Source organism: Felis catus, chromosome A1 (assembly GCF_018350175.1).
Source record: "Felis catus isolate Fca126 chromosome A1, F.catus_Fca126_mat1.0, whole genome shotgun sequence".
NCBI classification, from domain to species: domain Eukaryota; kingdom Metazoa; phylum Chordata; class Mammalia; order Carnivora; family Felidae; genus Felis; species Felis catus.
The window spans coordinates 6,167,236-6,179,663 of record NC_058368.1 but is presented as its reverse complement, the minus strand read 5'-3'; the positions used below and the strand labels follow the sequence as shown (position 1 = coordinate 6,179,663).

The 12,428-nt window shown below is 37.7% G+C and overlaps 1 protein-coding gene and 1 long non-coding RNA gene across 8 annotated transcripts in view; one reads left to right on the top strand and one right to left on the bottom strand.

The window, feature by feature from the left end:
* Nucleotides 1–12,428, bottom strand: part of CDK8 (cyclin dependent kinase 8) — a 126,161-nt gene that overhangs the window by 67,104 nt on the left and 46,629 nt on the right. For all 7 annotated transcript variants that reach the window (XM_045044570.1, XM_045044624.1, XM_045044653.1 and 4 more), the window contains exon 2: nucleotides 2,262–2,337. In XM_045044570.1, the coding sequence (XP_044900505.1) occupies nucleotides 2,262–2,337 (76 nt within the window). The remainder of the gene's footprint in view (nucleotides 1–2,261; nucleotides 2,338–12,428) is intronic.
* Nucleotides 1–12,428, top strand: part of LOC109495641 — a 62,589-nt gene that overhangs the window by 8,227 nt on the left and 41,934 nt on the right. The gene's annotated exons all lie outside the window — the stretch shown is intronic.

Here is a 12,428-nt window from a genome sequence, read left to right as displayed (position 1 = left end):
GTAAAAATTTTTAAAGCAATCCATTTACAAGAGTACCAGAAAACATGAAGTCCTTAGAAATGAATTTAACAGAAGGTGTGCGTTTTCTCTACAACTAAAAACTACAAAACACTATTGAGAAAAATTAAGGAAAATATTAAAAAATAGAAAGGTTATCTTTTGAGTTTCATGGACCGAATGCAATATTATTAAGATATTAGTTTTCCCCGAATTGATCCAAACCATAATCCCAGCATGCATATTTTAGAAATAAAAATGAGCTGATTCAAACATTCATATGATACTGAAAAGGACCTAAAATAGCCCAAACAATCCTGAAACAGAGGACTAAAGCTGGTGGCCTTATACAATCTTACTTCAAATCTTGCTGTAAAGCTTAGAGTGACCTCATAATGGCATAAGGGCGGACAAAGACATCAGTAAGAATGGAACAGAGCCCAGAACAGTTCACACTTACATAGTCATTTAAGTTTTTACAAGGGGAGGGGAGAAGCTCAAACCTTACATCACATGTATACAAACAAAAATGAATCAAACAGAACCCAAACTAAAGCATACAACCAAAACTACACAGCTTTTAGAAGGAAACACAGGAAAATATCTTCACAATCCGTGGGTAAAGATTTCTTCAGTCAGGCACAGAAAACAATGGTCACGAAAAGGAAAAAATAGTAAATTTCATCAAAAATAAAAATTTGTGCTCACTTTAGGTTGAAGAACCATAATCATATATGTTAAAAATAAGTGTTCATATTTCTTTCCGTGCTTAACTTCATTTACAGTTATCAACATACACATGAAGAATGTCTGTTCCTAAAATGAGGTGTTTTCAAAACATTTTGCTGAAGTTTAATAAACACAGAGAAAGAGCACACAAACCCGTTAAGTGCACAGCTCGGTGAGTTCTCACATACTAAACCCACATAACCAGACCCAGAACAAGAACAAGAAACAGCACATTACTACAATCCTGAAAGTTCCCTTGTCTCCACTTTCCATCACTCCCTGACCCCTCCAAAGATAATCTCTATCATGACATCTAACATCACTGACCACAGTTCAATGGATTTTAATTCTTTAAAACTAACTAGAATATACAGAACTGTAGATGCTGGAAGAACTGATAGTTAATGTACAGATATCCTTCCTCTAGATTCAAGAGCATTAAAAATCTAACAATTACATGAAAGGTAATTTCCAGCATGGCATACCCTCCACCTCACCTCTACTCTTCCCTCGTGGAGGTAATTCTTACATGTCTTCCTGGAGCCTTCCTTGATTTTCTCAGTTAGATGTAGATCCTTTTCCCATTCTCCATACAGTTCTATCACTGTGCTTGGTATACCATTATTATAAGATATATGAGTGTCTTTCCTCATCAGCATGTAAATACTCAAGGCCAGGGACCCTGACTGTTCCGTTTCTTTACTTTTACCTACTCTAGTTCCTGTCAACATGACCTACAACAAATGAATGAAAACCCAGTGGTATAAATCTATTAAATGAGTAAAATTATCTAAGTTAATATATCTAGCTCACAATAGCCTATTATCTGTGGATAGATACAAGGGCTAAAAGCAACAAGATTATAATATATATTCTATAATATTCTCATTATAGCCAGAAAAGATAAATTTGGACCCACAGTGCCACAATAGTAAAAACTGAAGTAAAATCTCATGAAAGTAAAACTCAGTTTAAATCTGTGAATAATTATTTAATAGTGCATTAAGATGAATATTTTCCTTTGGGATTAAAATGAGATTCTAATGCCATATGGAAAGCTAAGTTTCTAAAAGAAAACAGCACATATTTTTAACATATTCAAATGAACGGATACAATGAAAATCAAGTAACACAATCTCATTTTAAGTTCATGTAATGACATCAATCTCATTAAAATAGAAATACTAGTTTTAATGAACATATAGGTTCCTACAAACTTACTTTTATTGCACCCAATGAAATAATAACTGGACCCTTAATATTTAGTGACATTTATCAGAAAAATATATATTTATATAAACAACTAAGACTGACTTACTCCCAAATAAATGAATTTATGCAGACATTTTTGCTAGAACTACATGCCACCTTTACTTCTCTTAGGAAAGAAATATATTTTTCTACAAATGGTCAATATGAAAAATATTTACCAACTTTCAATTAATGTGTATATGTGACAAATACAATTCAGAGACCACATAGTTGACATTCATGAGTCAAATGATAATAATGATTATAAAAAGAGCTTCACTTACTGCTATTTCTCTACATGCCGACATAGAGATCCCAGTTCCTTCTATTTGTTTTAAAGCATAGTCCTTATCATCTTTCCTGCAAAAACAAAGTTATTTTAATATACAGATAAAACTAAATTTACGTGCATTTTTAGTAATATAAAATATAAATAAATATAAGCCACATATTTGATACACAGACCACTTTTCACATGTGTTAAATAGTATCATATAGGAAGAAGTTTTTAGATAATCTAGTTCAATCCCATTATTTGATGAGGAAAGTTACGTTCAAAGTAATAAAAAGACTTGTCCAAGCCTCCATGGTTTGGGGAAGACAAAGATTCAGAAATGGAGCTCCAGATTTTCAGCAATGATACGTATAGATTTCCTTTTATACACGCATGTGTGCGTGTGTACTGTACCCTCAACACACACACACACACACACACACACACACAACCTTGCTTCCTAAAACCCATTCAGATATCGGTGGGTCAAAAAAAAATTAAGAAATGAATGCATCAGCAAAGTACAAGATGGTTATAATTTCAAACATGTTATAGTCCTCATATCTCCCAAATACCTTTAAAGAGATTCACTCAACATGTGTTTACTAAGCACTTACTATGTATTCAGAACTGTGCTCGGTATGGGGGTTAAAGCAGAGTTCCTTCTTCTATGGAGCTTTCTGTGTCTGCTGGCCTAGACAGATAAGTAACTAACATACCACAGTACGATAGAAGTGCTATGATAGGGCAAGCGCAAACCGCAGAGGTTACTCAACGGTTACTCTGGTGGGGACCTAAGTGGCAATTTTCACACTGTTTTGACTCAGGACCCCTTTACTCTCTTGGATATTACTGAGGACCTGCAAGGTTTTGTTCGTCATATCTATCAGTACTTACCCTATTCGATTTTAAAAATGGGAACTTTCAAAAACAGAATACAAAGCACCTATCCGTTAGCCAGCAGAGCGATGATGTCACGTTATGACAACTCTGGGAAAAAAACCCACTGTACACTCACGAGACAGTGAGAAAGGAAATACCATTGGCCCTTGAACAGTATGGGTGAGGTGCACGGGTCCACTTATATGCAGATTTTTTTCAACAAATACAATACAGTACTGTACATATATTTTCTCTTCTAGTTTTAGTAACATTTTCTTTTTTCAGGCTTTCTTTATTGTTAAGAACACAGTAAATAACATATGTAACATAAAAAACATGTGTTTAATTTGCTGTTTATGTGATCTGTATGGCTTAAGTAGTCAAGTTCTTAGGGAACTAAAAGTTATATGTGGATTTTAGGCCGTGGTGACCGCGGTAGGCTGTCGACGCCCCCAACCCCCACGTACTCAAGGGTCAACTGTGACATCACAGCACTACTATGAAAATCGTGTTGACCTTGCAGATTCTCTGAAAGGATTCTGGGGGTAACTAGCGGTTCCCAGATCGGAGTTTGAGAACTGCTGACGTGAGGGTATGTGTATTTGTGTATGTGTATGTGGCTTGAGTTAAGACGGAAACACAATGTGAAGACGCATGAGGCGAGACAAAAGCATTTGAGGAGAACAGACATCGTAAACAACGGGGGATGAGGCTAAGGACATTAACCAGGAACCAGAACATAAAAGTCTTTTTACTCCAAGAATAACAGGAAGCCCTCCATTAAAGATCTCTTTAATAAAAGAATATCAATTATATTTTACTGAGAAAACATATCTTTGGCTGCCTTTTGAATGCTTTGGGAGAGCAAATAAGAACAGGAGGCAGAGAAGCCACTGAAAAGTAAACAGCGTTAAAGTAGTTCAGCTGAGAGACGGTGGCGGTGGCTGCACAACGGTGGTTTCTATACAGAGGACACGGACCGGAGTGCGCGAGGCAGGACCAGAAGCACTTGGTGACAGGATACTGGTCAGAAGGAAGGAGGAGGAGTCAAAGATAATGATTTCTGCCGAGGCAGCAGGTTACCAGCAACATTACCGACTGAAATAAGAAACGAGAGGAAAAGGACCGAGGGAAGAAGAAGACAGCTCTGTTTTGTGTAGGTTGAGTCTGCGGCACATCCGAGATACCAGAGTGAGGATGGCAAGCTGAATAAACAAGTCTAAAGCTCGAGAGAAAGCTGAAGACACGCGTTTACTATAATTAGGACACACACGGTAATCAAAGCCATGGGAGTAAAGTGACGCCAGAGAGGTCCAAAAAAAAAAAAAAAAAGAGTTTCAAAAAGGGTAGAATAGTAAATAGTATCGAGAGCTGCGGAGGAGACTAGTGAGGTGAAGAAGCGTTCACTGAATTTAGCAATGATGAAGTCACCAGAGAGCAGACCGGGCGAAAACAGTTGAAGTGATGTAACGGCAGAGTCCGCATTGCAGCAGCTGGCGATGAACGGGGCACAAGCAAACTAAGATAATAAACGGAGACATCTGAGAGGGGGAAAGTACACCAGCAGCTGGAATGATGCGCAAGGTTACAGAGTTACTATTATTTTAAGACGGAAGAGAACTGAATAGGTTAAGCACTGCCAGGAAGAATCCAGAGCGAAGGAGCTGCTGATGGAAGAGGGAGAGGCAGGTAAAAATTAAGGGAGCAAAGACGAAAATGCTCAGGAGAAATTAAACAAGGCTAGAAGGAGAAATACTTTCAGGGAGAGTTCTCACCTGATGGCTTTGAATCTTCCCGATGTTGGAAATTAGGTCATATACTAGAAGTAAGAGGAGGGCACCTAGGCGGCTCAGTCAGTTAAGCGTCCCGACTCTGGACTTCGGCTTAGATCATGATCTCACGGTTCCTGAGTTCAAGCCCCGCATCTGGCTCCATGCTCCCGGCACGGAGACTACCTAGGATTCTCTCTCCCTCTCCCCACTCCCTCTCAAAATAAATAAACCTAAAAAAAATAAAAGTACGGGCAAAGGTGGTAGAGTTCAAGATTTTAAAGGATAAAAGGAGGTCTGGTTGAATAAAATCTATTCATTTAAGTTCATTTAATACTTTATTATCTCAAATTATTAAAACATACATAGCTTTATCTTCATGATTGCAATATATTTACACCAAATCCTTAGCTGTGGGGGAAAAAAATCCCAATTCCAACATTATTTTTCTGAAAAAAAGATTTGTCTTATGACGATCGGCTTTATAACATACTTTCTAGTAAAGCCCCATGGGCACTCATTATTTTAAAAATACATTAAGTGTATCTACCCTCAATGTTCACTATGTCTGAATGATGTGTGAAAGAATTAAAAACATGAAGTTGAAGAGGGGGATGCAAAAATAAAATGACGTCAGGACTAGAAGACGTCTGCCAGACACTTTCACATACACGGTACTGGTTTAACCAGATGGTTAACCCAGGAGTGAGTACAAGGGATTGTTATAGGTAGCATTTGAGGATAGCATCCTAGATCTGGGCACTCTAAGGAGAAAGAGAGTGGTGGGAAAGAAAATAAATTAAACCCAAGACTTACCCATTCACCTCCTTAACAACAACCCTGAATTTCTCTCGTATGTAAATGGTCAAGCTGCCATATGCAAACGTCTTCTCAATGAACTGAACAATTCTAATCTGCAAACAGTTCTCTCCCCCATCCCAAGTAATTACATGTGTTATATTTTATAAAGGTAAGTGATGAGAAAGAAAGGTGAAATGGGAGAATAGAAAAACTTTAGATGTTTGATAATCAAAAAGGCAACCTCCTCTTGAAAATCATTGAATTACCATCATAATATAACAGCACTTTGTGGTTTACAGAGCACATTTATTTATATATCTATCCACACGGTCACTTTTTAGTAAAAAGGCACATTGGAGAGGAAAAGGATTTGTTCCCTAGTTTCAGTCATGATCCAGTTAAAGTAGTCAGACTGCATAAATAAATAATTGCAATATAGTGTTTTAAGTGCTATAAATAGAAGGGACCAACTACAACTTGAAGGGTTGAAGCAAGATGAAAGAAAGCTTCAGAAAGAGGCTACCTAAGCAGAGATTTTCAAGATTTCAGAAGTCTGTGAGGAAAGGAGGGAGGGGCTGTGGAGAGAAATCAGGAGACGTTCCAGAAAGTGGGAACGGGACGTACAAAAATACAGAAGCATGGGGAAGGTGTGACATGCTCAGAGAATAGCAGAGAGTAGCGGGAGCAGTTTGACATCATGAAACATGCTCACGTCCTGAGGATGGATGAGACTTTAGAAACAGGCAGAGGGAAGACGGGAGGGGGTCAGCTGTGTCATCTGTGTCCAAAGAGGGGTACACAGAGTATATGTGCTTCACTTCAGGGAGAGTAAAAAAACGTAAGTATGACAAGAAAATATTACATTAAAAATAATAAAGAAAGCTGACGGAAAGTGTGTTACACGAGGAAGCCGAAAGGAAGAGAATGGAACCATGACGAAAGAGTAAGCCAGTAATAGAAAATGGCCGTAAAGGAGCCGGTAAAAAAAATGAGCAGTGTTTTGGTACAAAAGAGTAATGCACACACATAGGAAATTTCACTTCCTTCCTAAAACCCTACTAAAACAATGGCAAAGAAATTTTTTAAAAATATTAACTCACATGGATGAGAAATGGAGAGGAGGCAGCATAAAGCTTTGGAAACTAGAAAGTAAGTGGACAAACACTAACTGATTAACAAGACCCAAGAAAAACTGGATCAGACACTGACAGTGAAGGAAACTGAGGACCAATTAGATGCACACAGCAAGATCCTCCAAGATCAGAGAACTGACAGTACGAGATAACTCTGGAAGTAGGACTGGTTGAGTGGAAGATAAAGCTGAAGAGACATTTCTAGAAAATAGAATAAAATAAGAAATGTGAAAGAAAAACAGAAAAATTAGACAACCAGTCCATGAAATCCAATATACAAGTAACTAGCAGTTAAGAAAGAAAGAACAGAGAAAAGAAGTAATTCAAGGCAACTTCCCAAACTGAATGACAGGATTTCTAAAACTGAAAGGGTGCAATGAGTTCCCACCACAAATAGCTGAAAACAGACCCACATCAAGACAATACCTACATCTTTCAGAAAAGTGGAGATGAGCGGATTTTACAAGCTTCCGGCGGAGACAGGTAATGGGCCACTTGGAAAGGATCAATATTGGCCACGAGAAAGAAGAAAATCCTGCCATTTGTGACAACGTGGATGAACCTGAGGACATTAAGCTAAGTGAGATAAATCCCATAAAGAAAATCCCGTATGATATCACTTACATGTGGAATCCCTGAACTCACAAAAACAGAAAGCAGAATGGTGACTACCTGGGGCGAGGGGCACAGGGAGATGTTTAATGAACAGGACAGTGATTATAGATAACAATACTATATTATAAACTTCAAAGTTGCTAAGAGACTGTATCTTAATGGTTCCCACTAGGGGGAAAAAAAGTGTTAGCTACGCTACAGTGGAAGTCATATTACAATATACAAATTTATCAAGTCAGCAAGTGGTACAACTTAAACTCACACGATGCTATATGTGAATTATATCTCAATAAAGATAAATTTTAAAAAAAGAATCAGGAATCAGGATACCTGTGCACTTCTCAACAGCAGTTTTAGAAGCCAGAAGCTCTGGCCTAACTGCACTACGTAAAATCATGAGGTATTGATTACAGTGTCAATAGAAGTTGTTTGGGGTGTAAGAGCCTGTTCTGGAGAATTACATTGTCAGCTGCAATGACAGAAAAACATTACGGAGTAGTCAGCCACATCCAGGAGCTTGAGCCAGAATGTAAATCAGAACAGTACTTCCTTCATGGGAAAAGTCACGCTTTACGGGAGAAGCAAAAAAGAAAGAAAGCAACAGCTGAACCAATCACTGTTAGTTACGTAGTGAAAATTGTGAATTACGTGAAGTGTAATGTGTTAAACCGAAGATGTAATTATCTTCATTCTGCAATCATCTGTAAGCAGATCATAAGCAACCGCCACTGTTGCGCTGCAGTATGATGGCTACCAAGGGAAAAGGTCTGGGAGGACGCTAGACCACAGCACGAATCTCAGCGACTGTGCACGACAATGAGCTGCCCTGGCCGAATGCTACAGAGATGTGAATTCAGCCCCCTAACTCGCTTAAGTATTTGGTATTTTTAATAATCTTAGTATTTCCAGTTTGGGACAGGATGCTCTTAAAGATACATCCTTGGGCCTTAGACATATTTTAAATCATTTTTAATAAAATCTATTTAAAAAGATTAAAGGTCCTAATAATTATTGTTCTTACTGCAATTAGTATTTTCAAATATGGCTTAGGAACTACTTTTTACCTTTGGATACCACGACTAAAGTTCACATATTATTATCATCTGATTTTGTCTTTTGTGAATTTAGGTCCCAAAATCAAAATAATAAAGCAGATGTCTTTTACACTTAACCTATCTTTGGATTTCTTACTTTAAAAACTCTGTTCTCTCCAAATTGATTTATTTGACAAATTAAAGGAGTTCAGCCGTTATACATTAAATGCAAATAAAATGTATTAATGTGCATATACATATGTGTGTGTATACATCTATGTACGTATACATATATACACACATATATACATATGTACATATGTTTGGTGATTTATGTACATTGAGCTGAGAAGAGGCAGACTCATGTTCTTAGAGAAAAACTGGTACAATGACTGTTTCAATATTTTTGTTTCTAGGTTTCAGTATCCTAGTCAATTAAGAACGAACATAACACACTTGATGGTAGAAATCAAGAAGCCTTGCAGATTGGTTCAAGTCCTCACTGTTCACAGTATGTTCTAACTCCTTGGGTAACCACTGACTAAAGCCTTACATCCTTGTGTATTATATACACATCAATAGAGGAGCTGCTTTCTCCCATTCTAAAAATTCTGGTTAACCTAATTTTCCAGAGCTGTTCAACCTTATCTTCCCTGGCTAGATACTTAATCAGCGCTATACGCTCTCAGATTAGGTGACTGGCTATTTTTGAAGCATCATTAGGGAAAGACTGCACTTGAACCCCCATGGAAATGACCTTGCCATACTCTGTTGACAACTACAACAGCAGAACTCCTTGGATGCACAGCTCTCAATTACCGTGACATAACAACACATCCTCAAATTACTGGAAGACCGTCCCAGCCAGAGACCTCAAATTGAGGATGCCTAAGAATCCTCCAGAAGATGATCCTAGAGAATGAGACAGCTTCCACCCAGGACCCATGGAACAAGATTTAAATGGCAAGAACCAAAGACTGTCAGGCTTAAATCTGCATGCTCTCATTCCACAGCTCTTTTCTATCCTCTATGCTGGTTTAAATTTCTGAATTATTAACAGACACCTGCTATAGCTAATAACAATACCCTTAATATTGCTCTTTGTATCCCTAATCACTCTTTGTATGAATCCAATACCTCGCTACAATTTGCTCATGATTTCACTAAAATAATGCAAACAAGCTAATTATTGAGATTTGAGCCACTTTCTTTTGGGAGCAACTCCGCTCACTCTAGTTCCTGGGCAATCACACTCAACTACTAAGCAACTCCTGAAATAGTAAACTCAAAATAGTAAACAGGACAGGGAGCCCCCTGTGATGTCAAACCTAGCAAAGTTTCTGTCTACACCAAAACCACACTTGGGACTTGGCTCTTTGCTTAGAAACAGATTACAAAACCTGTTAATCTCAGCATGTGCCATACTGCAGTGCTAAAATGACTCCAGAGTCCTACATGTGCACAGCCATTTTTGCTTTGGATGATTCAATAACTAACCTTACAACAACAAAAAGTATACATAAAGAACTCACTTGAGTCCAACAACTGAGGTTCTCTGAACAGCCTCCTGATCAATGGAATTCTGGCAAGAGTGAAGATCTGGATTTTACAGAACAATGTCCTGAATGGCTGAATTTGGCCAAAATGAGGGGCTGAGAACAGTGAAAATAAACTCCGCTGATAATCAGATTGTGATATACCTAACAGATTAGAGGCAATGCCAGTACAAAGGCACACAGGAAATAAAGTTTGCCTAAGGCAACACCACAGCTGCAGAATGACTAAAATGGCCCTTTTATGAGTGATTACTGTTCTCTTACCAGTGAGTCCCAGCTTTGCTTCACTCCTACTCTTGAAGAGAATGCTGAGATACCCAATTACCAAACAGACCCCATTTCATGAGAGTATCCAATCCAGAGCTGATCTACTCCCCGAGTCTTTCCTGAAGACCATGCAGCCCAAGCCCAAACCCTCCGAAGCCCTTGCCCACTCCCTCTTGCTGAGATACCTCACAGTTCCCAGATGTTCACTGTCATTTGCTACGGCAGACTAACAAACTTTGACTACCGGTGCATTCTTGATGGCCTTATGCCCAATAATCTCACATGAAGTTATAGTGCATTAAAGCAAACTGAAACAACACTTCCTTTCATTTAAATTGGGTACACTCTGAGAGCACATTCTAATTAGCCACACTATATTTTGCTTAAAATCCCTTGTCATATTAACACATTCGGCTCTTTTGATCGTCTGACAAATGAAATCTAGAAATTAACTTTTTTGTCAACAACCCAAGTTTATTTTAAAAATTACTAAAATTACTAATTCTAGATTTGAGGGGATTTCTTGGCACTTTGGGGGAGGTTCCTGTGCTTGGCACAGGTATAGTCTCCAAGATACAGCAGTGAAAAAGAATGCCCCATCAGGAATTACTTTCAAGTTTCTTGGCAGCTCCAGATGCCAAGCTCCAAGAAATTATAAACCTTCTTGTAAACCTAGAAGTGAGTATCTCCCATCTACATGATCTCAAGCAATTCACGCTAAACTTGTTAGTTCTCACACTTTAAACTCATCTTCACCTTGTTTGGAGAAACAGCTATGCAGAATTTAACAAACTGCTGAGCTTGGAAGTCAGAAAGTAACTCTTGGTCCCTTCCTGTCTGTTCAGTTATAAGATTACAGTAACATGATCAAGTATCATTACATGTGGGGGTTTTCCATCAAAGTAAACTACTTACCAATCTTTTTAAATCAACTTCTCAAAGTGCCATTTTTCTGAACATTAACTCTATAAAGTTATTTATGTCACTGCATCTTGACTTCAAGAACCGTATCTTAATATTCGTTGTCTATAATCATTTTTCTTCTCCTTAACATTCATGGTCCAAGAACTAAGAAACGCTAAAACCAGAAATCAATGCATAGTATTTTTCTCCCAAATGGTTGGTCTTTCTTGCTATTTCACATATCCACTAATTTATTTCCACTTGGCCCCAAATACTGTTTTCTTAAAAGTACTATTACATCAGGCATACGAATATACTCAAATGCTTCTTAAATATTCATATTATACTCCAACTATTATTTTAATTATTCAAGATTGATGTTATTAAGACACCCTAAAAATGTCTTCTTCTCCCTTAATGTACATTCTACCTCGTCGACAACACTCTGTAATTGAAAAGATTGTTATGAATGCTCATTGTTGAACAAATGAACTGGATGGGATCTGAAGTCATTACATTACAGCTCTGTCTCTCACATGCAGAGGGTTTATTCTGTCATTAGCAACACAGCATAAAACCTGAATTTATAAATAAAAATCTGGCCACAAAAGTTTTTCTACGTAAAGAAATCAAGACTTCTACCCTCTCACTCTTCCCTTCTATTTTTGTTTCCAGTATCTTTAAAGATTAACATTTAACATTATTTAAAGGTTCTCATTTAAACTGGTGGAAAACGTAAAGGAATGGTAACCTCATGTACTATTAACAGTATAAACTGGTACATTTTAGAAAGCAATCTGGAGTAGTGGTATTAAGTATGTATACTTCCTACACCAGCAGTTCCTTTCCTGATTGATTATATACCATAGGAAAGGTTTCATATAGTGTCAAAGGAGGACACTGTTGTGGAAGGAAATAGGGGCATACTATGTATACATCACCATACCATGTATACATAAGTAACACACGGTGTGTACATATACAGTATTGAGAATATCTGGTCAAAAGCAATGAACTGGGTCTACATATAGCTAAGCAGAAACATAACATTTTTAAGAGGAATGAGACTAAACCATACCCAAGCAATATTTTCATGGGTACAAGTATATAATAAAGATATTTAGATTAAAATAGGGGCTGAAAGGATCTATACTCAAGAAATCAGAATGAGAGGGCACCTAGGTGGCTCAGTCAGTTGAGTGTCTGACTCTTGATTC